Source organism: Sminthopsis crassicaudata, chromosome 2 (assembly GCF_048593235.1).
Source record: "Sminthopsis crassicaudata isolate SCR6 chromosome 2, ASM4859323v1, whole genome shotgun sequence".
Lineage (NCBI taxonomy): Eukaryota > Metazoa > Chordata > Mammalia > Dasyuromorphia > Dasyuridae > Sminthopsis > Sminthopsis crassicaudata.
The window spans coordinates 313767387-313793810 of NC_133618.1; the positions used below are offsets into that span (position 1 = coordinate 313767387).

Genomic DNA, 26424 nt, shown 5'->3' on the forward strand with positions numbered 1-26424 from the left:
GGAGCGCGAGCCAGACCGGGGCGGGCGGGGGGGGAGGCACTAGACTCGAGTCCCGGGAGGCGGCGCGTTCTCCACGTGCACCAGCCTCCCCGAATTTGGGAGAGGAGCGCTAAAGGCTCAGCCCCCGCTAACCCGCGGGCCCTGTTCCTCGCCCGGCCTTTTCCAAGGACCTTTTAAAAGAAGACATTATTCCCCAGAGCGTCCCAGAAACTGCGAGTGAAAATGAACCAAGAAACTGAAGCCGGGGTTTTCTTTGTATCTGAGGGGGATAAACCGAGGTGTGCCCCCAAATCCTTGGGGAGAAGAGTCCCTGCGTGCGCCTCCCTACCAGGGCTGACCGTGCTGGTGTTTTCTCTCAGTTCTTTCTGCGGTGTTGTGCGTTCGACAGGTATGGCTGCTGTCTGCTGCTCTTGCAGCGCTTCTACCTTGCCAATGAGCCAGTTGTGGTTATGAGTTTTTAAGATTACCTTTTTTTTTTTCCTCATATTTTACGGCGGGTCTGGAATTTGCTAATGGCAGTTTTATCGTATTCACTCCCAACTACCTTGCCCATCTCTCAGGGCCTACAAATGACTCAGCTAAACGTAACGGTCGCGAGGATCAAAGTCCACTGGCAAATTTCAAATAATCCCTTGGAAAAATTGCACCAGCATTAAGAAAGTCTCAGTAGGGGCAGCTAGGTGGCGCAGTGGATAGAGCACCAGCCTAGAATTCAGGAGGACCCGAGTTCAAATGTGATCTCAGACACTTAACACTTCCTGGCTGTGTGACCCTGGGCAAGTCACTTAACCCCAGCCTCAGGGGGAAAAAAAGGAAGAAAGTCTCGGTAGAAGTGTTGGCAGAAAGCTTTTTCTTCATGCTTCATGTTTGCAAATACTTTTGGAAAATCTGTCTTTTTTAAGTGTATTTAGACAAAAAAAATCCATGTGAATGTTACTTAAAATCTCAAAATGTCATGATTATTGTAAAGTTGTTTGCCAATTTCAAATTGAGTGTGGTTAATAGTGCTGCAAACTAAAAAAGGAATAACTTATTAGTGAAGATAACAAGATACATGACCACATATATGACATTGGAAAGGGCATCGGACTGTGATCAAGTTAGGTGTCTAAGGGATAGTGCTCTCTGAGCAGTTAGAGAGTTTTTTAGCCGTTTTCAGTTGGGCCTGAATCTTTTTGACCCCTTTTGGGGCTTTCTTGGCAAAGATAATGGAGTAGTTTTTCATTTTCTTCTCCATTCATTTTATACATGAGGAAACAGGCAGAGTTAAGTGATTTGTCCAGAATCACACAGTCAGTCAGTCAGTATCCGAGGGTAGATTTGAATTCAAGCTTTCTTGATAGCAGGCCCTTGATTCCATGCACCATGCCACCTAATTGCCTTGAGTTACTAGCTGTGTGATTCTTTGACCTCTTTGCCTTAGTTTCCTTAATTGCAAAATGAGCATAAAACAACATCTGTCTCACAGGTTTGTTGTTTGGAATTAATTATATGGTGCTTGGCACTATATAAATATTCATTACCTTTCTGCCTTCTCTGGTTAGTAAAGAACCTGTGTTTTTATAGGATATTTAAAGTTAGAAGAAGTCTTAAGGCTTTTTAAGGAGCCTACAACTGTCAAACAGTCCTCCAGGCCCCATGTGTCCTTAACACTACATAGTACAGCCTGTACCAAATTAAAATGTAATTGGAAAATAGTTAGCAAAATAAATAAATATAAAATAAAAGTGACAATATTACATTTTAAAACTCAGTTAATAGGAGGCTCACAAGACTATCTTTCATGGATCCAATTTCTATTTGAGTTTAATTCTACTAATCTAATCTACTCTTCACATTTTTCAGATGAGGTCTGAGTTCCAGAGAAATTGTCTTGTTCAAGATCATGGACAGGTAGCATAAAATGGCAGCGGCACAATTCTAATGCAGCATTCTTTTGAAGGCACTGCACCGCCATCTTTGAGCTTGTCATTTAACTATTGGGACTTCAGCAAATTATTGCCTTATCAAATAAAGATAATTATCACACCAGATTGTGGGAAAAAAAAATGCTTCAGAATTCAGAATCAATGGATATAAAACTCAGGATACAAAGCTACAAAATACCTTTAAATGGCAATTAAGAATGTTTTGCTTAAATGACTATTGATCCTACCAGGACTAAAATTGATATTGCATAATTTTCATTTAGCTTCATTCTGGAGGCAAGGTTAAAGTGTTTAAGTATAGCCATCTCTCCTGCCCTCCATTCTTCCTTTTTTCCTTTCCCCAAATAAGTACTTAAAATTTGATAAATGGACTATATAATCTGAGAGAATTGGCCCAAATATAATTATGGGATCAAAGGTTGCTTGTTCTTTTTCTTGTCTTTTTGGCTGGCCAGATTTAATTAAGATCATAGTAAGGAAAGCAAACAGTAATGAATATTTGTTGATATCCTAGCTGGCACCTTCCAGGGGGCATTGAGCTGGAAATATCTTCTCTACTTAGCCAACCACAATTCACGAATTGTTTCAGAGTGGTGACAGAGAAATTAAGAAGATAGGATTCAGAGCCCTGGAACTGGAAAGTATGGTAGCTTGTCTATTTAATCTACCCCCCTCTTTTTACAGATAAGGAAACTGAGGCCTAGAGAAGCTCAGTGACCCATGCACACAATGTAAGGAAGTTTTAGGGGCAAAATGTGAAGCCAGGGGATCCTGAAAAAGGCCCAATATTCTATTCGTTTAGCGGAACGGCATCTCTAAGGGGGCCTCCCGACTGGTTCATCAGAGGCTACCCTAAGGGAATCATGTAAGGAAATTGGATAGTGTAGGTGTTTGACTGTTTATGTGGCACGGGACTGTTTGCCAAATGGACCCTCTTGCCAGAATTTTTTTATTGCCTAAGATTAAAAAGAAAACCCACCATAATGAAATAAAGATGAGATTATTTTTCCTCATTCAAATTCAAGGACCCCCTGAAGTCTATCGGGGCGCAGGTTAAGAACAGTGAGTGGGGAGGCCCGGGGCCCATCGGGGACTCTCGGGCTTCCCAGACTCAATAGTGCCCGCCTTTGCTCTTTTCCATCCGTCTCAGGTGTACGGACTTCCGGCCGAACCCCTGGCTTTGATTGGCTGAGCTGGACCACGGGTTTCTCTAGCTAGGAGCGGGGAGTAGGAGGACTAGAACTCGATGCTTTTCAGGTACCGGCAGTTGTGACTGGGAACCGACGGTTGGGTGAAGTACTGAGCTGCCCGTCCTGAGACCTCTCCGGGGAGGAAAGCCGAGCAGGGTGAGCCCGGGAGGTCCCCTTCTCCCCCTCCCCCCCGGAGGGGGGGGGCGATCATCATGAAATGTTAATGGAAAGGGACGCGGCGAAGGACTGATTAGAGGCAGGTGAGCAGAAGTGGGGCTGAGGGGAGAGGAACGCGGCTGGGAGCGGCCCCCCACCGAGATGCCCCACCCCCGCCCGTGTTGCTCTCTGGCCTGGGTCCTCCGGGGGCCTCGCATTTCATGGAGTTTGTGAATGCTTAATAAAGGATTGATGCCCCACCGAGTGTCCCCAGCCACCGGCACAGAGCATGCATGACTCGCTGATGGAGCCGGAGGCACGAACAGCCGGGGGGAGGGAGGGAGAACCGTGCCGGGAGGGGTTGCCCGTATCTCTCTCTGTATGCAGGGACCGAGAAGTAGTGTTACGTGTACATGCATGTACTGTATAACTACGTGCTTATATATGGGGCAGTGAGAGGATCAACGGATAGACGTGGATACAGGGAGACGCGTCTCCTAAAGTCCTCCCTCATCTGTAAAATGGGCTGCAGAGGGAAAAGGAAAAGTACTTCAGGATCTTTGCCAAGAAAACTGTGGGGTCATGTAGAGTTGGACACATAAAACATGTATGTATGCATACATGTGCACACATACTCATGTCTTCATATGCACATATTCATGTGTGCAGAGATTTTGGTACATACATATAAACACGCATATACACTGTGTAGCATATACATAATACCTGTGTATATGCTTACATGTGACTGTACATAAAGATACATGTGCCTGTGTGTGAATGTACATATATTGCATGCATATTGTTTGTGTATGCACACAGATATGTATACATATATACATTTTATGTGTGCATATAATGTGCATGTAATATACAACGTGCATTTTGTTATTTCCTATGTGTATACATAGAATGTATATATATAGATGTATATATATATAGAAATATATAGATATATATTTATGTGTGTGTGTGTGTGTATATATATATATATAGTATATGTATCTATAGATATGTATATATAGTATATGTATCTATAGATATGTATAGATATATATATAGAATGTATAGATATATAGATGCATTTGTGTATGTATATGTGTATATAAGTGTATATCTGTTTATATGCGTTCTACCCTTACTCAGTTCTAGTTGAAGAAATATTTATTGTCAATTTCCTGTATTCAGAGTACTGAGCTAGATTTAGGAGTGGAGAGTGCAAAGACTAAGTTAAGATTTATATTTACATAGTTTCCTGTCTTCATAACAGGTATCTTGGGGGCATTTTGTTAGGTTTTTTTTTCCTTCTTTCCTCCTCCTCTCCCTCTCTCTTTCTCTAAAAAAAGAAAAAAAATCTTCCTAAAATCTACAAGAGTATATTAGGGGCTCACTAAGTGTTTTTTGTTTGTTTTTTTTAGACAATAAGGATTGAGACACAATTGTGTGACAAAGGATCAGGCTGTCCAGATTTAAGCTTGTTTTTGTACTACTTTTGCTTTGCTTGGTCACCAGCAGGTCTTACCATGGCCGAAGGACACACCCTGATGTCAGTGGATTATGAAATATTTGGAAAAGTCCAAGGTGTGTTTTTCCGAAAGTACACACAGGTAAGTTCCACACTGGATTTGGAAGATGTTAAATAATGTTCCAAGGAAATAAGAAATGTTTTTGTTGATGCACACGAACTGGCCATATTGGGAATGAAACTATAAAGAACTGGTTATTGAAGTACTAGGTCATGGGTTTGGTTGCAAGCCGTTTTTTTTCTGTTTCTTTTTTTGTTTATTTGTTTTAATGTATTTCCTTTGTATTACTGGTGATGTCTGGTTATCTGGACAAGACAGGAATACTCTTTCCTTGAAAGAAAAGGAAAACTTCCTTTTACCATATCAATTGAGTTCAACAACTCTAAAGAAATCAGAATTGCTTTTTGTATTCAGTAATTCCACATTTCACTTACTTTAATAGTCATTTTTTTCAGACTATTTTTCCAAATTTATCTTCTCAGAGAAGCTTCTGATAGGAAACATTCCTGGTCTGTGTCATGTCCTTATGGAGTGTAGAGCTTTCTCACAAAAGAAACTTTTAAAGGCATTCTGTGGGTAGTGAGTACTTTTATTAACCACATGCAGTAAAGGATTATTTCCTGAGATATGCTTTCTAATTCTGGCCAGTTTTAAATGTTTCATTAGATAGAATTCCTAATATTTTCTGAAGAAATCCTGCATTTATTAGATTATGCATTATCTTCATTACTATCAGCAGCAGTAAATATGAACTGTATATGCATGTCATTATTAATTCGGCATATTTATCTGCAAATTTGAATATCTTAATTTTGTCTTGTTTCTGTTATTCATTTTAATTCTTGTATTACCAATTTAAAGAAAATCAATCCCCCATGTAATTCTTCCTTGTCTGTTATCAACTGTCAGTTAAATTCATCAAGTGATTAAATGAATACTATTTTTAAGGTGCTATGTGTTGGGTACTAGTGGTTGAGAAGAGCTGTGAGAATTGAGGTGCCCTCTGGTCGGGGCAGGTCCAATGCAAAAAAATTCCCCAACCAGAAAAGTCAGAATAGCAAAAGGGATTTTTATTGTTCAAAGAAGTCAGCCTGTTAGGAAGACAGACTTCTTAGCGGCAAAAGTCCTGTTAGGGAAAATGGCAAGCATTAACACTGAGAAAAGATTATCTTTACAGTGGGCAGTGTATTGGCAGGCAGTTTTACCGAGAAGAGAGCTTTTTGGCAAAGCAAATTCCTGTTTTGGAGGCTCAGGTTTCAAAATGGAATGAGATTCCTTCAATGTTGTCACCACCTGGGGCTCATTTCCAGTTGAAAAGAGAGTACTTATCTTGGAGTTTCAAGCCACTCTGTAGGAATATCAGGCCCAGATCTCCAACTGAATGAGACCACGTAGGAGAGCGTAGTTTGGGAGAGGTATGCTTTTCCCAGGGGAGAGCCTGAGACCCCAGTCACTCTTCTTTTACAGATTAAAGGGGACATAGTTTCAGGGTTCACCCCCATCATTAGTAATATTAAGATAAAAATAAATCAAAGAGCCTTTAAAGACATTATGTTCTAATGGTAAGAACTTTCTTGATTTCAAACAGCTGCTGTTGCCAACTGAGACTTCTCTGATTATAAACTGCATTGTCCATAACAAGATAGGTAAATGTTTAGTTAAATTAAGGGAATAGCTAGCTAATTTTTCACTGTACTACCCTGCATACACATATCTCCCATTTTTGTCCCTCCTAATCTGTAGATGCCAGCCTATCTTCCCTTCTTGTCCTTTACCACTTCATCACTTTAAACCTTTCTGGAAAAATAGGAGTAGTGAATTGGAACTATAAAAGTAGGTGATTCCAGTTTATTGGAACTAAGGTACTTAAAACTCAAATCTTAATGTTGAAAGAAATCCTGAATGTAAATACCATCTTTCACCTGCACATCATGTCCTTTTTCGTCCCTTTCTCTCACACAAAGCACTCTTTAAGCAGAATAGAATTACTAAGTGATACTTATATCTGAAAGTTTGTTAGATATTTTATGAAAGTATATTATTGAATTTCAGCCTTACAACCCTATGGAACTGTAGTGTAAGTACTATTATCTCCATTTCACAGATAAGCAAACTAAGGCTTAGAGACAAGTGACTTGAACAGTTTCTTCTTTATTCCAAATTCAGTGCTCTTTCCATTGCCCCCACTAGGGTTAAAATCTCCTATTTGTGTTTTTCCCCTTATTGGAATGTGAGCTCCTTCAAAGCACAGATTATCTTGTCTTTTTTCCCCTAATTTTATCCCCATCATTTAGCACTATGCTTTGCAAACAGTAATTACTTAAATGCTTTTTTTTTAAACATTCATTCCAGTAATATATATATTTCACTTAGCTTTATCACTGATTGCTCTGTAACTTAAGGCTATTCACTGTTCTTTAGTATGCAGAGACAGGACTCTTAAAGACAAGCAACAACCAAGGTCTTAGATGGTAGCATAATTTTCCCTGTAATTTAGAATAAAATTCTATTAGCAAGGAAAAGGAGGAAAATGATGTGATATAGTAAAACAAATTAAATTTTGCTTTAAAATTACTTATTTCACATCCAAATTATAAACCATTTTTGAAAAAAAAATTGTTTTTACTAAAGTTTAATCAGTGATTATTATTAATCACGAACATAATTGTTTTATTGTGTTACCTACCATAGAAGTAGAGTGCTCTCTTGGAACTATATGAATGACATTTAAATACAAGTTAGGTTGGTGATATTTGTTCCCGTAGTTTAAACTCCCTGGTATTTATTTGCAGCAGAAATTGTATCCTGTGTGAGCAAATTACAATAATTCATTAGGATCTAAGTACAAAAAAAAAATTTTTTTCAGCCTAAATTCATACACTGAACCCTGACAGCAAATGTTACTCTGTTGTTTAAAAAGTAAGCATCACAGGTGAAATGATGCCTAAAGAAATCCTTCCTGTTGTGTTCACTATTGGTTTTTCAATTTAGAGCTGTGGTGTACTGGTAAATGTTTAACAATCTCAGTGTGTGGGAGGGGGGAAAGGGGATGGGTAAAGAATTCTGGGGATTGAAGAAGGATTTAATTTTAAATTAATCTTCATTGGAAACATTTTCTCTATCACTTTCTCTAGTTAAGATAATCAACAAAACAACAATAAGCCCTGGTTTGTATGTAGTATTTGCCAGTTGCTCACACTGAAAATTTAACATTGCATTCACAGGTAAACTGGCTCTAACAGACCAATGTTTTAAAGGAAAGAAATTGGAAAAAGTCAAAGCTATCTAGCTAGACAGATTTCTTTTCTTTTTTTTTTTAATTTCTTATTTACCTGAAAACCATGTTAAAAGGTCACTTCCTCCTTCTGCCTTCATGACAATTCCAAATAGAATAGCCATATTTTTAATTCTTATTTACCTAAAGAAAAATTTGAGGGGCATTGTCATAGACTCATAGACTTTAGCCAAAGAAGAGATTAATAATTATCAAGTCTTCATAGATGAAGATAGAGGCTTAGTTGTCAAGATAAAATGAATTACCCAAGGTAAAATAGCTAATTAGTAGCAAACCTGGGGCAAGATTCCCCAAGCACATGAAGGATTATTATACCAAAAGAAAAGACAGCTGCCCTTTTCTAATTTGGATGACAGAAATTGGGTTTCAGGAGCACCATGAAAGATGTGGGTTAGACATAAGAATTCCCTAATGGTGATAGCAATGCAGGAAAAGTTGTGAAATCTTTTAAAAATATGGCTATTCTTCTACTTGGAATTTGTCATGAAGGCAGAAGGAGGAGGTGACCTTTTAATATGGTTTTCAAGTTCTTTTTTTTTTTTTTTCTACATTTAATGGATTTTTGGCTAGGAAAGGGGGAAATTAGCATACATAATCAAAAATGTGCTCAAAACAAATAGATAACCTCCTGGGAGCTTTTTGAAAATGGTGGGTTTTGTGTTTGCATCTAGTATTAGTGTTGCCAATTTTTGAGTTAATGGAAAAATCTAACCCTTGTTAGGAGGGTAGAGAAAGGAAATTAGTTCAGATGGCTAACACCCTTACATTAAAGAGTCACAAGAAGATCCTTGTCCTGTTGCCAGGAGTATCTGGGCAACATCAGTCAACTCCCATGGCTTGATTCCAGGCCAAGTTTCTGACAACAGATTGTAAGCTTGCTTTATTTCAAATGGTCTCATTTAATCCAATTCTGTTTTTTTTCCCTTAGGCTGAGGGTAAAAGGCTGGGAGTGGTAGGATGGGTCCAGAACACTGACCAGGGCACTGTGCAAGGACAGATACAGGGTCCCACTGTCCAGGTTCGAGTCATGCAAGAATGGCTTAAGACAAAAGGAAGCCCTAAATCCCGCATTGACAAGGCAAAATTCCACAATGAAAGGGTCATCCCGAAGCTGGAATACAAAGATTTCCAAATTGTGAAATAGTAATCAAAAGACAATGTTTTTCTTAGTGTAATATGAGTATATGCTTATTTGAAATTGTATTCAATTTATTTGTCATCTATGTTGTTAACATGTAGAACTATTTGTTATTATTAGTATTTAGGGTGGTCATTTAACTTATTTCGATTTTCAAGTATTTCTTGAATGTAATGGATGGGCCACAATAAAGGATTGCAACTGTAAATGGATACTTAATAATAAAGGAAAAAAGACAATTGGAATCCCTAACTTTGATATTTTTTATTGTCTTTACTGAGTTTCTTCTAAGAATGATTTACTCATTTGTACAATAAACATACTTGTGAAGAAGATTTTGAGAAAATTTAAATAAGTCAGGAAAGTTTCTTAATTTCATTCCTTCAAAGTGAAAGTTGGGAGTTCCTGTGAATCATTTCAGTAATGCTGATTTTCACACTGGATAAAAGAGTGCTGGGCTTGGAATCTGGAAGACTCATCTTTCCAAGTTTAAATCTTGGCAAATACCAGCTGTGTGACTCTGGACCAGTTACTTAACTCTTCGCCTCAGTTCCTCATCTGCAAAATGAGCTGAAGGAGGAAATGACAAGTATTGCCAAGAAAACACCAAATGGGGTCACCTAGAAGCAGACACAACTGAAATGACTGAACAGCAAAATAAAATGGGTGTAAAATGTGATAATTATAAAAAGAGATATACAATATGACTTTGGGAGAAAGCTCTCGATGGCATTTGAGCTGCTGTAAGAAAAGAGTGCATTCCAAGTGGTAGGGAGAGTTAGTGCAAAAGTACACATGCTAGAAAATGGCAGCTGTTCTATGAAGAGCAGAGATGCAGAGACCACTGTCTGATTCATAGTGTGGGAATCAGTGATTGTTAGGATGATGATCCTACTGTAATAAAAGCAAGTTTGAAAGAGGAATGTGTTTGGGGGAAAATAGACTGAAAAGATTAAAAAATATATATTAATATAACTTCCTAATTCCAACTGTATCCTATAATTAAGTGAATTTTGGGGGTTTTTTTTGTTTTTTTTTTTTTGTGAAGTGGGGTTAAATGACTTGCCTAGAGTCGTGCAGCTTATAAATATCAAAGTGTCAGGATTTGAACTCAGGTCCTGACTCCAGGGCCTGTATACTATATATCCATATTGTATATCTACTTCTTCACTGGTTGCCCCAGTTCCCTGAATTTTTTGCCATTAATGTGAACACTGAAATCACTGCTGCTATCCACTAAAAGGGCCTTAAGTGTTTGTGCAAAATGATGTAAGACAGGAAAGGGAGACACCATTCTGCCTCGGTGACACTCATAAACTCAGGGATATTGCTGTAGCACTCTGGCTATTCACGTTTTATTAAGAACTACCAAGATTAGTAATATGTGAAAAATGCCAATATGAGCTTTTTTATAAAGTAGGTTCCAACGAAAATGAGACAGAAAGCAAGCTCAAAGTCGCTTGGCAGGGCTTTCATTTGCACCCACATGGGTTGGAACATTCTAGGTCAATAAAGGAATGGAGTGGGCCGATTAAAAGAAATCGATCCTCCAAAAAATAACTTTTAGTGGACTAATTAGATACCTAACCAGCAAGCTAATTAGTATTTCTGCCATGGTGGGGGGAGAGACTGTCAATTTCATAAGCCTGGAAAGTGGTAAATATCATTTATACGACGAAATCTTGGCACAAATTATGAGCCTCCCACTCCCACCTCCTCTCCCCCCGCCCCCACATTTCCTCCACCTTGGTTTTTGTGAATCCATCACCCTCAAAAAGATATTGTCTGGAAGATTCTATTTTGTTCAAAAAGACAGGGTATGAAAACTACGCCTCCTAGAGATCACAGGGGCTCTCGCGTCAGCTTCCGGTCTCCGTGCGCGCTTCCGTCACTGCGGCGGTCGATGAAGCTCCCGTTCAAGGTGACTGGAGAGCGGGGGAGGGGAAGAAGGAACGATTCCAGGGAGGGTTTTGGTTGGGCTAGCGAGCGTGGACGGACGTCTCCAGGGAGCGATTGGGAGTGCTCCCAATAAGGGTCTCCTGCTAGCATTTAGCCTTAGTTTCTTGGGGGGGGGGGGGGTCTTTGGGAGGAGTTTCGAGGAAGGGCGGAGTTAAGTAAAAGTGGCTTGTGACTGGCCCCAGCCTCTCTGATCACGGTCTAGGGGGCGTAATTTCCCAGAGGGGTGTGGTCTCCCAGAGGGGCGTAATCTTTCCGTGGAGTGGCGGCTGTTGTGAGAAGTTTTTCGACTAAGCGGGACGAAGTTTTGAAGAGTTGAGCTTAATGTTTCTTAGTTAAGAAAGAACATGTTTTCCTTTGTTCTTTCCTGGGACTTCGGACTCTCCCAGTAGAAAGGAATATCTTCTTAGTAACTAAAGAGTTTGGTGGGTCCCCATCCTCGAGGTGACGTCATCTTTGAGCTCAGCCGCCCCGAAGCCGGCAGTGCCGGGGTTGCTGGGGCGCCTTTTCCCCTGTACTTTCGGTGTGAGCTCGATCCCTGTTGTTCTTAAGTTAACAGTTATCTGAAACGGAGCGCATAAGACTAGCTCCTAAACGTGATCTTTTCATTTTAAAGGTGAGGAAACAGACCTCAGCTACTGAGCTGAGATGAATTAAGATTCAACAAAGTCGCATATTAATAGCAGAACTGCGAAGATGCCATGAGTGTCTGCAGACGCAGAGCCTAGATAAATACTAAGGGAGTGGTGGCGATGCTTGTTACTCTCCGATATAATCACAGTCATATCTAGCATTGATGCTAGAACAGTAAGCGCTGTTGGAGTAACTGTGCTAAGTTACTATTTATTGATCCTCAGAACACCCCTGGGAAGGAGATGTCGTCATCATCTTACAGATGAGGAAACGGAGCCATACAGGTTAAGCCACTCGCTCAGGGCCCTCCAGCTAGTGAGCGCCTGACGGATTAAACTCATGTCTTCCAAACAGCAAGCCTGCTGCACCGCCTGTCCCATCCATCAGTGTGATAGTGTATAAAGTATCTTTGTTCTCCTTAGTGCACTGAGTTTATTCAGCTATTGTGAAACAACTAGGATTTTCTGTTTCTCTATGGTAGGTCACTTTTGGGTTTGAATACTAATATCCACTTTGTAGTGTATAGGACTTAGAAAGGGGAGAAATGTGTCATGAGGGTTATTATCTTAGACAATTATTAAACAGAAGTCTTCCACGATGCATGTTATATGTTGTCTATTAGCAGTAGAGGAGAATGAGATTTGTTTTAAATAATACTCACAAACAGTGACTTTCAACCCAAAAAAAAAGTAATTACATACCAGGTAATCTGTTAATACAAACTAAAAGACATGAGAGCCTTACTTTTCTTTGTTTTTTCAGGGAAATATTTCTGATAAGATACCGCAGCTCTTAACTAGTTTTTACCTGCCATGATCAAGTGTTTGTCAGAGGAAGTGCAAGCGAAGCTCCGCTCCGGTGTGGCTGTCAGCTCTATTAGCCAGTGTGTTGAAGAACTTGCCCTCAATAGCATTGATGCTGAAGCAAGATGTGTGGCTGTGAGAGTAAACATGGAAACTTTCAAAGTTCAGGTTATAGACAATGGATCCGGGATGGGAAGGGATGATGTAGAGAGGGTGGGACTACGATATTTCACCAGCAAGTGCAAATCTCTACAGGACCTAGAGAGCCCGAAGTTTTACGGTTTCAGAGGGGAAGCAGTATCAAGTATAGTAAATATGGCCAGTGCTGTAGAAATTGCATCCAAAACAAATAGGACGGTGGGAACGTTTGTGAAACTGTTTCAGAATGGGAAAGCCCTGGAAGCCTGTGAAGCTGAGTTGACCAGGCCAAGTTCAGGGACAACAGTCACTGTTTTTAACCTGTTTTACCAGTTACCAGTGAGGAGGAAATGCATGGATCCAAGACTGGAGTTTGAAAAGGTTAGACAAAGGATTGAAGCACTCTCACTCATGCACCCATCCATCTCCTTCTCCTTGAGAAATGATATTTCTGGTTCTATGGTTCTTCAGCTTCCCAAAACCAAAGATACATGTTCTCGATTTTGTCAGATTCATGGCTTGGGTAAGTCACAAAAGTTAAGAGAAATCAATTTTAAACATAAAGAATTTGAACTAAATGGGTATATCAGTTGTGAAGCACATTATAATAAAAATTTGCAGTTTTTGTTTGTGAACAAAAGACTGGTTTTAAGGACAAGATTGCATAAACTCATTGACTTTTTACTAAGGAAAGAAAGTATTATGTGTAGACCAAAGGGTGGCCCTGCAAGTAAGCAAATGACCTCAAGCCCTCCTCGGCATCGGTCAAACCCAGAACTTCATGGCATCTATGTAATCAATGTCAAATGCCAATTTTGTGAATATGATGTATGCCTAGACCCAGCAAAAACTCTAATTGAATTTAGGAACTGGGATACTGTCTTGGTTTGTATTCAGGAAGGGATAAAAACTTTTTTAAAACAAGAACAATTATTTATAGAATTGTCAGGTGATGACATTAAAGAATTTAATGAAGACAGTGACTTGACCTTATTCAGTGCTATTCTTCAGCCTGTAATCTCTGATGAAAAATGTGTTCAAAACAATTTCCAAGAGGCATATGAAAATATGGATTCATATGAAATATTTAATACGAAATCTAAAACTGTAAAAAGAAAAGCTGTTGTGGAAGATATTTCTTTGAAGACTTTTAGGACTGAAGAAGACATCAGACACATAAAAGACTGCCAAGTGTTGACCAATAGTGACCCAAATGAAATGTGCATTAATGATATGATAGAGTCAGCCATACCTTGTCAAGATAGCACCTACTCAAAACCAAATGTCTTAACACAACAGGAAGCCAAAATCACAGATTCTGAAAAAAATAGTACTAAAAATATTTGTTTAGAACCTGAATGTTCAGCAAATCACCATGGAGCCAGTTCAGAAGTGCTAAAGAGTTCTTTTCATATTCCACATCACCTTGAGGCCAATGGAGAAAATCCATGTCTACAAAAGGAAAAGACCAATGATAATGGAATAGTTGTCAACAGTGAGGGACAACCGAGACTTAAAGATATCCCTGAAATGGCATGTGAACATCCACCTTTTGGGAGAATACCATTGGAAACATATGATACACTTAAAAAAGATGAAAGAACAAAGAATGAATCTGATTGTAATAGAGGAAAAACAGTTTTCAGTTATGGAAAAGTTCAGTTATGCTCCACTGGCTTTATAACTCATGTGATGCAAACCCAACAATCGAAAACATCTGAAATGGACTTTACCTTAAACAATAATTTTCAACCTGGGCCTATTAGTGCCAGGCAAATATTTGGAAACAAAACCCAAAGTTCAGTTGAGACCCCAAACATAGACTTAAATACTAATTTAAATGAAGAATCTGCTAAATCAGTCAAACAGAATTTTTGCTTAACAAATATAAAGGATGGGCCAAAAAGCAAAACCATAGGAATCTGTAAAAATGAGGCACTTTTTCTTAAGAAAAGCAGTAAGCAATCACATACAAGTAACTTGTTATCTAATGTTTCCTTAACTTTTCCTTGGAATGCACACACTTCAAATAAGAGGAAGAACACAGAAAAGCTGACTGGTTTCAAACCCTTTCCTCATAAGAAACTAAACTTGTTTTCACAACCAGTATCTTTAGAAAAGTTTAAGAGACAATATAAGAAGGTTGAGAGTCCTATGCCCACAAGAATTCAGAATACTAGTAATGATTTTGAACTAACTACCAGTAATGGTTCCCAAGTTGAACCTGATATTTCTCAGAAAGGGAATAGCCACTTAGACCATTTCAATATTTGTGAAATTCCACCCATAAATAATGAACCCAATGTAAGTAACCAATCAGGTAATCACATTTCTTCAGAACAATTTAAAATTTCTAAGAAAAAAGAGATATTGGAACAACAGAATGCCAGTGTGACAGAAAATCCTGTAACACTGACTGATTATTCTCAGTTTAACAGAAATCCTTTAAATGTTAATAAGCCATTAGGATCATTAGCATCTAAACTATCCAGAATGAAAGGTCACAACAAAGAAACTGTAATTACTCAAAGTATAGAACATTCTAATGACTCTGGACAATTTAGCCCCAGTACGAAAGATAATAGTTTGTGTAGTGTGTTAGCCCAGGATTCTCATGAGTTATCTCATAACATACATAAAATAACAGAAGATAGTATCCTCGTTTCAGATTCAGATACTGCTGTGCAAGATAATACCTGTAACAAAAATACAAATTCAGCTTTTACAAACCAATCGTTACTAATTAGTACAACAGAAGATTATTCAATGAAACATAATGTTCCTTTGATGTTGTCCAGAAACACATCTTTTGAAGTCTGTGAAGTCCCAAGTAACCCCCTTTTATCTTCAGAACAGCAGTTGGAAACAGACAACCTTTCCAGCACAGCTTTAACAAGTCTTGTAGACATTTCAATAAATGATCAAACTGCAGCTTGTTTTCAGAAAGTGAATACTGCAACAAGAGTTTCTAAGGATGAAGAATCAATGGCAAGGCCCTTTGTTTGGCAAGCACATTTTGATGTTTCTCTGGGTAGAATGGTCTATGTCAACAAAATTACTGGACTAAGCACATTCAGTGCCCCCCAGGAGGAAAATTTGGCCAGTTGTACAAAAGACCTGACAACCATGGCTGTCAATGTTGGCTTCAGAGATGGTAAGTAGAAGGTTTCTTTTCAAAGAGAATGTATTATAAATACTAAATACCTTGAAAGGAAATACAGTGTTTGAATTAAAAAGTAACTACTCTTTGCATGAGTAAAAGTCACATCTTGCAGAGTATAATATTCAACCACAAAAATATTCATTTGGAGAAAAGTGTAATTGTAATGAAGAATAACAGCTCACATCTAAATAATGTTTTAAGACTTGCAACATTCTTATTATGTTATTTTATTTGGCCCTCACAACTTGTGAGGTTAGTGCTATTGTTATTCCCATTTTACAGATGAGGAAATTAAGGCTCAGTGTTTTTAATAGCAATGGGTGTTGTATTTTGTCAAAGGCTTTTTTTGGGAGGAATCTATTGATAAAATCCTATAATTCATATTGTTTTTATTATTGATATGGCCAATTATGCTGATAATTTTCCCAATATTGAACTAACATTGCATTACTAGTAGGAATCTTATCTGGTCATAATATATGATCTTTGTTATATATTGTTATAGTCTTCTCTACTAGTATTCTCTTAAAAATTTTTGCATCAATATTCATTAAGGAAGTATATCTATATATTTATTTTTCTGTTTTTGATCTCCCTAAGTATTAAAACCACATTTATGTTATGAAATTTAGTAAGATTTCCTTTTTTCCTTTTTTTTCAAATAATTATATATTATTGGGAATAATTGTTCCTTAAATGTTTGAAAGAATTCACTTGTAAATTCATTTGGTCCTGGGGACTTTTTCTTAGTTTATTGGTGGTTTATTCAATTTCTTTTTCTTAAAAACGATTATTTAAGTATTTTATTTCTTCTGCTAATCTGGACAATTTATATTTTTGTTATTAGATTCTGTCTTCTAATCCATTCTGCTATACACTATGGAGTTCATCTGATTCGCATTTATAGTTAGGATTACTAAGTGTCCTCTATCTCTTTCTATGCTGTTTCTCTTCTAAAGTCTGGTTTATTTCTGATCACTCCTTTATCTGTCCTCCTTTTTATCATACATACACCATGTGTTTTAAATGGCTTGCATTGCAAAATTTTGTTGAAATATCACCTTGACAAAGCTTCAGCAAGATAAAATGTGGACTTGTTTAATGAATAATGTATCACTTCAGAAACATTTTGAAACATAAGCATAAGCAACTTTCTTTTGATAGGTTTTTAGTAAAACTTCTTAAATCTGAGTCTCCAGCAGGGTTCAGTGGTGTTAAGAGACAGAACCCTTGTGCAAGTGCCTGATGTTTTCCAGCCTCTCTTCTCCTCCTTCTTTACTTTGCCACCATCTCACCATCCTCTCAGTTCAACTGAAGTGTAAGTAAAATTGGCAATTTATAAGTTGATGGGGATGTTTTTTGATTTGAAACCTTAACACTAGACAATCATAATAGATAAAATTTGATTTCAACAAAATTTTGTAATTCAATCCATTTAGAATACATTTCTTTTAGTAGTAGGGGTTTCGTCCCTTGCATCCACCTTACCTGAAGGAAGTTGCTTAGTCATTATCAGTTGCGGTTCCCTCTCTAGTTCCTGCAGCTCCTCTGTGCTGAGCTTTTCTCTGTGTTCCTCTACTAATTCTTCAGTATCTTCATCACTGACCTTTAGGCCCTTGGACTTTCCCAAAGACACAATCTCCTCCACTGTTGGGCTAGGTTCAGCCTCAAAGCTTTACAGTCCCTCAGAATTACACCTTTTAGCCACAGCTTCCTCCAGGCAGAGTTCATGGTCTTGTAAAAGACTGCATGCCAGGCAGGCTTTACCTATCAGAGGGACACAGTAAGGATGTTGAAATGGTCCTTCCAGAACTCTCTTAGAGACAACTTGGTATGCAAGGTCACCTCAAAGCACCTCTGAAAGAGGGCCTTGGTATACAGTTTTTTAAAGGTGGAGAAGATCTGCTGGTCTGTGAACTGAAGCAGAAGAGTTATTGGGGGTAAGAACTTATAGTTATAAATGTAAACTCCTCCAGCAAGTTGTCCTCTAAGCCTGAATGGTGAATAGGAGCATTGTCCATTATTAACAAAGCCCTTAGAGGCAATTCTTATTTTCTTGCAAATATTTATTACACTGGGGTCAAATACTTTATTCATCCATTTGATGAACTGTCTTACCCAGACTTTGCTATTGGCCCTTCCCATTATAGTTTATTTGCTTTTTATTGGATTTTTTTTCTCGAAAACTTCAGTGGACTAGTAGAGGCTTAAGTTTTAATGTTAGTATTCCCACAAAATAATAGTAAGCCTGTTCTTCATTAGCTTATGTTTTGGCAATGCTATCTCTTCTTGAGTGATGTAGGTTCCATTAGGTATTTTCTTCCAAAATTTACCAGATCTTAGAAGATATATGTGTCAACTTCCCATATAGAGAAATAGTCTAACTTTATTGAGTCCCTTATGATTTCTCTTTCAAATTTATCTTTTTGTGCTTCTCTTGTCTCAAGAGAAGTTAGGTTTTCTCTTCAGCTCTTTTTTTTTCATCAGGAATCCTTAAAACTCCTCTATTTCATTAAATAGACAATTTCCCCTTTAAAAGATTATACTCAGTTTTGCTAATTATTCTTGGTTATGTTGTTAGTTCTTTTGCCTTCTGGAATACCATATTCCAATTTCTCCACTCTCTTAATGTGGTAGTGACTAAATCTGATGTGATCCTGATTGTGGCTTTATGACAATTGAATGACTTCTTTCTGGCTGCTTGAAGTATTCTCTTTGATCTGAAAGCTCTGGGATTTGACAATAATATTCCTGAGAGTTTTCATTTTGGGATCTCCTTCAGGCGCTTGTCAATGAATTCTTTCCATTTTTATTTTACCTTCTGATTCTGGCCTACCCTCTTTCATTTCTCCACTGAAACCAAGTCCCAACTGAAGTCCCTCCGGAAAGCTAGCTGAGCCCCAAGTAAAGGAGACTGACTGTGAAGGAGATAATAAAGAATTTGGATTTTATCTCTGGCTATTCTCATGGTGATTACTCTGCTGAGACCAAGTGTGGTCTGAAAGACCTCCAGAAAACTAACATTACAAGGTTTGGTACTGGAAAACCACCCTTCTTTGAATAATAGTGGTGATAAAGGGCATCCTTGTTTCACCCCTGATCATATTGAGAATGCTTCTAGCTTTCCCCCATTACATATAATGTTTGCTGATGATTTTAGGTAAATGCTTCATTTTAAGGTAAACTCCATTTATTCCTATTCTCTCTGTGGTGTTTTTAATAGGAATGGGTACTATATTTTGTTAAAAGCTTTTTCTGCATCTATTGATCGTATAATTTGTTAGTTTTATTGATACGGTCGATTATGCCAATAGTTTTCCTTATATTGTACCAACTCTACATTCCTGGCATAAATGCCACTTGGTCATAGTTGTAATCTCTTTGCTAATATTTAAATTTCTTGCAGCAATATTCATTAGGGAGGTTGGTCTATAGTTTTCTTTCTCTGTTTTGGCTCTTCCTGGTTTGGGTATCAGCACCACATTTGTGTCATAAAAGGAATTCGGCAGGACTCCTTCTTTGCTATTTTTCTAAATAGTTTATATAGTATTGGAATTAATTGTTCTTCAGACGTTTGGTAGAATTCACTTGTAAATCCATCTGGCCCCTGGAGCTTTTTTTCTTAGGGAATTCATTAATTGCTTGTTCAATTTTTTTTTCTAAAATGAGGTTATTTAAGTATTTTATTTTGTCTTCTATTGATCTGAGCAATTTGTATTTTTGTAAATATTTATCCATTTAAATTGGGTTATCAGATTTCTTTGTATACAGTTGGAGAAAATAGCTCCTAATTATTGCTTTAATTTCTTCTTCATTGGTGGTAGGTAAGTGGGATTAGTTTGGTAAAGAGGAAGTTTTTAATTTAGTTTATCCTTCTCATTTTTGATGCTGGTAATTTTATTTTCTTCTTTTTTCTAATCAAATTAACCAAAGTATTATCTAATTTGTTAATTTTTTTTTTTTTTTTTTTGGCAGAGGCAATTGGGATTAAGTGTCTTGCCCAGGATCATACAACTAGGAAGTGTTAAATGTCTGAGATCAGATTTGAACTCAGGTCCTCCTGACTTCAGGACTGGTGCTCAATCACTGCACCACCTAGCTGCCTCTTGTTAATTTTTTGTCATAAAATTAACTTTTAGTTTTATTTATTAGTTTTTTCAATAATTTTCTTACTTTCAATTTTATTAATCTCTCCTTTGGTTTTCAGAATTTGTACTATGGTATTTAATTGGGAGGCTTTAATTTGTTCTTCTTCTAGCTTTTTTAGTTGTATGCCCAATTCATTGATCTCTTTATGAATTATATTCATTTAAGCATTTAGAGATATAACATTTCCTCTAAGAAATGCTTTGGCTGAAAGCAGTAATAAGGGGAAATTTTATATCTCTAGAGGCCTACTTGCATAAAATAGAGAAAGAGAAGGTCAATGAATTGGATTTACAAGTAAAAATGCTAGAAACACAAAACTTGAAATTCTAAAAATAAAAGGAGAGATTAATAAAATTGAAAGTAAAAAAACTATTGAATCAATTAATAAAACTAAGAGTTGGTTCTATGAAAAAACCAACAAAATAGACAAACCCTTAGTAAATCTGATTAAAAAAAGGAAAGAGGAAAAGCAAATTGTTAGTCTTAAAAATGAAAAGGGAGAACTCGCCACTAATGAAGAGGAAATTAGAGCAATAAGTAGGAGTTACTTTGCCCAACTTTATGCCAATAAATTCGATAACTTAAATGGAATGGAAGAATACCTACAAAAATATAGCTTACCCAGATTAACAGAGGAAGAAGTAAATAGTCTAAATAGTCCCATTTCAGAAAAAGAAATAAAACAAGCTATTAAACAACTCCCTAAGAAGAAATCCCAGGATCAGATGGATTTACATGTGAATTCTACCAAACATTTAAAGAACAATTTACTCCAATGCTATATAAACTATTCCTTTTATGACACAGACATGGTACTGATACCTAAACCCTAATGAATATTGATGCTAAAATCTTAAATAAAATATTAGCAAAAAGACTACAGAAAATCATCCCCAGGATAATACACTATGACCAAGTAGGATTTATACCAGGAATTCAGGGCTGGTTCAACATTAGGAAAACTATTAGCATAATCAATTGTATCAATAACCAAATTAACAAAAACCATATGATCATCTCAATAGATGCAGAAAAAGCATTTGATAAAATCCAACATCCATTCCTACTAAAAACACTTGAGAGTATAGGAATAAATGGACTATTCCTTAAAATAATCAGGAGCATATATTTAAAACCATCAGTAAACATCATATGTAATGGCAATAAACTGGAACCTTTCCCAGTAAGATCAGGAGTGAAACAAGGTTGCCCACTATCACCATTACTATTCAATATTGTATTAGAAACGCTAGCCTCGGCAATAAGAGCTGAGAAAGAGATTAAAGGAATTAGAGTAGGTAATGAGGAAATCAAACCACTACTTTTTGCAGATGATATGATGGTATATTTAGAGAACCCCAAAGACTCTGCGAAAAAGCTATTAGAAATAATTCATAACTTTAGCAAAGTTGCAGGATACAAAATAAATCCACATAAATCCTCAGCATTTTTATACATTACCAACACAATCCAACAGCAAGAGATACAAAGATAAATTCCATTCAAAATAACTGTTGATAGTATAAAATATTTGGGAATATATTTACCAAATGAAAGTCAGGAATTATATGAGCAAAATTACAAAACACTTGCCATAAAATAAAGTCACATTTAAATAATTGGAAAGACATTAAGTGCTCTTGGATAGGCCGAGCAAATATAATAAAGATGACAATACTCCCTAAACTAATCTATTTATTTAGTGCTATGCCAATCAGACTCCCAAGAAACTATTTTAATGACCTAGAAAAAATAACAAAATTCATATGGAAGAACAAAAGGTCGAGAATTTCAAGGGAATTAATGAAAAAAAAAAAAATCAAATGAAGGTGGCCTAGCTGTACCTGATCTAAAACTGCATTATAAAGCAGCAGTCACCAAAACCATTTGGTATTGGCTAAGAAATAGACTAGTTGATCAGTGGAATAGGTTAGGCTCACAGGACAAGATAGTGAATAAAAATAGCAATCTAGTGTTTGACAAACCCCAAGATCCCAACTTTTGGGATAAGAATTCATTATTTGACAAAAACTGCTGAGAAAACTGGAAATTAGTATGGCAGAAACTAGGCATGGACCCACACTTAACACCACATACTAAGATAAGATCAAAATGGGTCCATGATTTAGGCATAAAGAACAAGATCATAAATAAATTAGAGGAACATAAGATAATTTATCTCTCAGACTTGTGGAGGAGGAAGGAATTTGTGACCAAAGGAGAACTAGAGATCATTATTGATCACAAAATAGAAAATTTTTATTACATCAAATTAAAAAGCTTTTGTACAAACAAAATTAATGCAAACAAGATTAGAAGGGAAGTAACAAATTGGGAAAACATTTTTACAGTTAAAGGTTCTGATAAAGGCCTCATCTCAAAAATATAGAGAGGATTGACTAATTTATAAGAAATCAAGCCATTGATAAATGCTCAAAGGATATGAACAGACAATTTTCAGATGATGAAATTGAAACTATTTCCACTCATATGAAAGATTGTTCCAAATCACTATTGATCAGAGAAATGCAAATTAAGACAACTCTGAGATACCACTACACACCTGTCAGATTGGCTAAGATGACAGGAACAAATAATGATAAATGTTGGAAGGGCTGTGGGAAAACTGGGACACTGATGCATTGTTGGTGGAGTTGTGAAAGAATCCAACCATTCTGGAGAACAATCTGGAATTATGCCCAAAAAGTTACCAAACTGTGCATACCCTTTGATCCAGCAGTGCTACTACTGTGCTTATATCCCAAGGAAATACTAAAAAAGGGAAAGGGACCTGTATGTGCCAAAATGTTTGTGGCAGCCCTTTTTGTAGTGGCTAGAAACTGGAAAATGAATGGATGCCCATCGATTGGAGAATGGTTGGGTAAATTATGATATATGAATATTATGAAATATTATTGTTCTGTAAGAAATGACCAGCAGGATGAATACAGAGAGGCTTGGAGAGACATCAACTGATGCTGAGTGAAACGAGCAGAACCAGGAGATCATTATACACTTCAACAATGATACTGTATGAGGATGTATTCTGATGGAAGTGGATATCTTCAACATAGAGAAAATCTAATCCAGTTCCAATTGATGGACATAATCAGCTACACCCAGAGAAGGAACACTGGGAAATAAGTGTAAACTGTTTGCATTTTTTTGTTTTTCTTCCCAGGTTATTTTTACCTTTTGAATCCAATTCTTCCTTTGCAACAACAACATTCATATATCAAAAAAAATTCGGTTCTGCACATATATATTGTATCTAGGATATACTGTCACATATTTAATATGTATGGGAATGCCTGCCATCTAGGGGAGGGGGTGGAGGGAAGGAGGAGAAAATTTGGAAGAGAAGGGAGTACAAGGGATAATGTTGTAAAAAATTACCTATGCATATGTACTGTCAAAAAATATTATAATTATAAAATTAATTTTAAAAAATTAAAAAAAAAAAAAGATCACCAAGAGCCCCCATTATAAAAGGGGCTACTTTTGGAGTCCAAGTTGCAGAAGTCCTAAGCATAGGCATCCTTATGTCGGTCATGCCAAGGGTTTCTAACTGCCCACCAAACCTAATCTGTGCCCTTTCATCTTTACCCTCAACTTTACTAACTAAACCTTACTTCCAAATCCCTACAATAAACCCTTTTTATCAATCAAAAAAAAAAAAAAAGAAATGCTTTGGCTGCATCCCATAAGTTTTGTCATGTTGTCTCATTATTGTAATTTTCTTGGATGAAATTATTGATTGTTCCTATGACTTGTTGTTTGACCCACTCATTTCTTAGAATTATATTATTTAATTTCCAATTAAGTTTTAATCTATCTTTACCTGGCTCTTTATTAGATATAATTTTTATTATATCATGATTAGAATAGGAAGCATTTACTATTTCTGCCTTTATGCTTTTAATTGTGAAGTTTTTTGGTCACTTTCTGTGTAGGTGACATGTACCCCTGAGAAAAAGGTGTATTCCTTTCTATCTCCATTCAATTTTTTCTAGAGGTTTGTCACATCCAAATTTTCTAAGATTGAGTTCCAGCCTTTTATCTTTACTTTGTTTATATCTCTGTTTCAAATGTGTTTCTTGTAAACAACATATTGTAGGATTCTGGTTTTTAATCCAATCTGCTATCCACTTCTGTTTTATGGGAGAGTTCATCCCATTGACATTCACCAGCTACGCATATCCCTCCATCCTATTTTTCTCCCCTGTATATGCTTTTTTTTTTTCTTCTCTTTCTATCACCTTTCCTCCTTTTTCTTACCCCTTTTTCCTACTGTTTTTGTCTTCCTGTCCTTCCCCTCCCTTTTCTTTCCCCCTTTCTTCTCCTACTTCCCTATAGGGTAAGATAAATTTCTATACCCAACTGAGTGTGTATGTTGTTCTCTCTGTGAACCAAAACTGATTACATTATTCTAGTCTATATTCATTCCCCTCCCTTCTTTCTTTCTACTGTAATAGTCTTTTGTGCCTCTTCATGTGATCCCTGTTTTACTTCCCCTTTCCTCTTCTTCCTGTGTAATCCTTTTTCTACCCTTAATTTCTTTTGTTAAGAATATCATTACATCAAAGTCAACTTTTACACACATCCTCTAATGCCCTTTAATGCCCTTCTATCTTCCCTAATAAAAGATACAGTTCTCAAGAATTACAAGTATCATCTTCTCATGTAGAGAATGTAAACAGTTTAACCTTTTAATAATGTTTCCTCTTTACCTTTTTATGTTTCTTTTGAGTTTGATATTTGTAGATCAAATTTTCTGTTTAGTTCTAATCTTTTCAACAGAAATAATTGAAAGTTCCCTCTTTCTCGGAAGGTTCATCTCTGCCCCTGAAAGATAATGTTTAATCTTTCTGGGTAGTTGATTCTTAGTTGTAATCTAAGGTTCTTTGCTTTCTGGATACAGTATTCCAGGTCCTATGATCCTTTATTATAGAAACTGCCAAAACCTGGGTAATCCTGACTGTGACAGCCCCTTGATACTTGAATTATTTTTTTCTGGCAGCTTATAGTATTTTTTTCCTTGATTTTATCATTCTGGAGTTTTGTAACACTATTTCTTGGAGTTTTCCTTGTGGAATTTTTTTTCAGAAGGTGATTGCTGGATTCTTTCAGTGACCGTTTTGTCCTTTGTTTCTAGTATGTCAGGGCAGTTTTCTTTGATGATTCTTGAAGGGTGCTGTACAGACTCTTTTCTTGGTGAATTTTAGATTGTCCAATAATGTTTAAATTGTTTCTTCTGAATCTGTTTTCTAGGTCAGTTCTTTTTCCAATTTTTTCTATTTTTTTTCATTCTTTTTAGTTTGTTTGAGTGACTCTTGATGCCTCATAGAGTTGTTAGTTTACATTTGCTAGTTTTTTAAATATATGATTTTCTTCAGTTAGCTTTGTGTTCCTTTCCCATTTGATTAATTCTACTTTTAAAGATGTTGTTTTCTTTGGTGTATATTTTCTGCATTTGGCCAATTGTATTTTTTGGGGAATTGTTTTCTTCAGTCAATTTTTGTCTTTTTCCAAGCCATTGACTCTCTCTTGCATACCTCTTGTCTCTTTTCCCAGTTTTTCTTCTACTTCTTTTATTTGAATTTTTAAATTCTTTATGAGCTCTCAAGAAAGTTCTTTGGGCTTGAGGCCAATTCATATCCCCCTTTGAATTTTTGCATATGGGCATTTTGTCCTCTTCTGAGTTGGTGTTTGTCTTCCCTGTCACCGTAGTAACTTTCTATGATCAAGGTCCTTTTTTGTTTCTTATTCATTTTTTTTTCTCTCCTCCCCCTCCCCTTTTATTGTGACTATTAAAAGTCTAGCTCTGCTCCTGAGGCACAGGGAATGCTGTCTCAAGCTTCTTGTGCAGCTTTGAACCTTGGCTTTGAGCATAGGGGCCTATGTTTTTGGCATCTAGTTTACAGCTCTCAGAGTAGCACAACATAGGCCCATCTGTTGTTGCCTGGTTTCCCAGGCTGGCATTTTGCTTCCTGCACCAATACTGGAGGCTGCCCCACTACTTTGCTTTACTACTGTTTTATTGAGTCAGAACTGAGGATTTCAGTTGCTGATCCACTGTGATTAAGACCCTCCTACTGACTTTTTCAGGCACTGGCCAAGCTAGGTTATGCACTCCTTTCATTGCAGTAATACTGACCTTTCTATCCATATTTCCACATTTATCATGCTGTATAAGAAAAATCAGGTCAAGAAGGGAAAAAATGAGAAAGAAAATAAAAAACAAGCAAATAATGACAAAAAATGCAAAAAAGCTATGTTGTGGTCCACATTCAGTCCCCCTAGTCCTCTCTCTGAGTGTAGATGGCTCTCTCCATCACAAGTCTATTGG

At 36.9% G+C, this 26424-nt stretch overlaps 2 protein-coding genes across 13 annotated transcripts in view; both read left to right on the plus strand.

Annotated features, from left to right (window-relative positions):
- Positions 1-3109: 3109 nt before the first annotated feature.
- Positions 3110-9485, plus strand: ACYP1 (acylphosphatase 1). Of its 5 annotated transcripts, none has more exons than XM_074290011.1 (3): positions 3110-3378; positions 4693-4881; positions 9024-9485. In XM_074290011.1, the coding sequence occupies exons 2-3, from the start codon at positions 4798-4800 to the stop codon at positions 9237-9239; spliced, it is 300 nt and encodes a 99-aa protein (XP_074146112.1). In that variant the 5' UTR covers positions 3110-3378; positions 4693-4797; the 3' UTR covers positions 9240-9485. The 5 variants fall into 5 exon arrangements, with proteins under 5 accessions (XP_074146112.1, XP_074146114.1, XP_074146115.1 ...); XM_074290013.1 differs by having other exon boundaries at positions 3141-3378; positions 4787-4881; XM_074290014.1 differs by having other exon boundaries at positions 3141-3378; positions 4790-4881.
- A 1616-nt stretch (positions 9486-11101) lies between these two features.
- Positions 11102-26424, plus strand: part of MLH3 (mutL homolog 3) — a 39721-nt gene continuing 24398 nt past the window's right edge. For 4 of the 8 annotated variants that reach the window (XM_074289998.1, XM_074290001.1, XM_074290000.1 and 1 more), the window contains exons 1-3: positions 11102-11154; positions 12047-12299; positions 12585-15917. In XM_074289998.1, the coding sequence (XP_074146099.1) occupies positions 12635-15917 (3283 nt within the window). In that variant the 5' untranslated portion in view covers positions 11102-11154; positions 12047-12299; positions 12585-12634. Of the gene's footprint in view, positions 11155-12046; positions 12300-12584; positions 15918-26424 lie in introns of those variants that run through there. The other 4 variants (XM_074290005.1, XM_074290006.1, XM_074290002.1 and 1 more) reach the window with 3 other exon arrangements.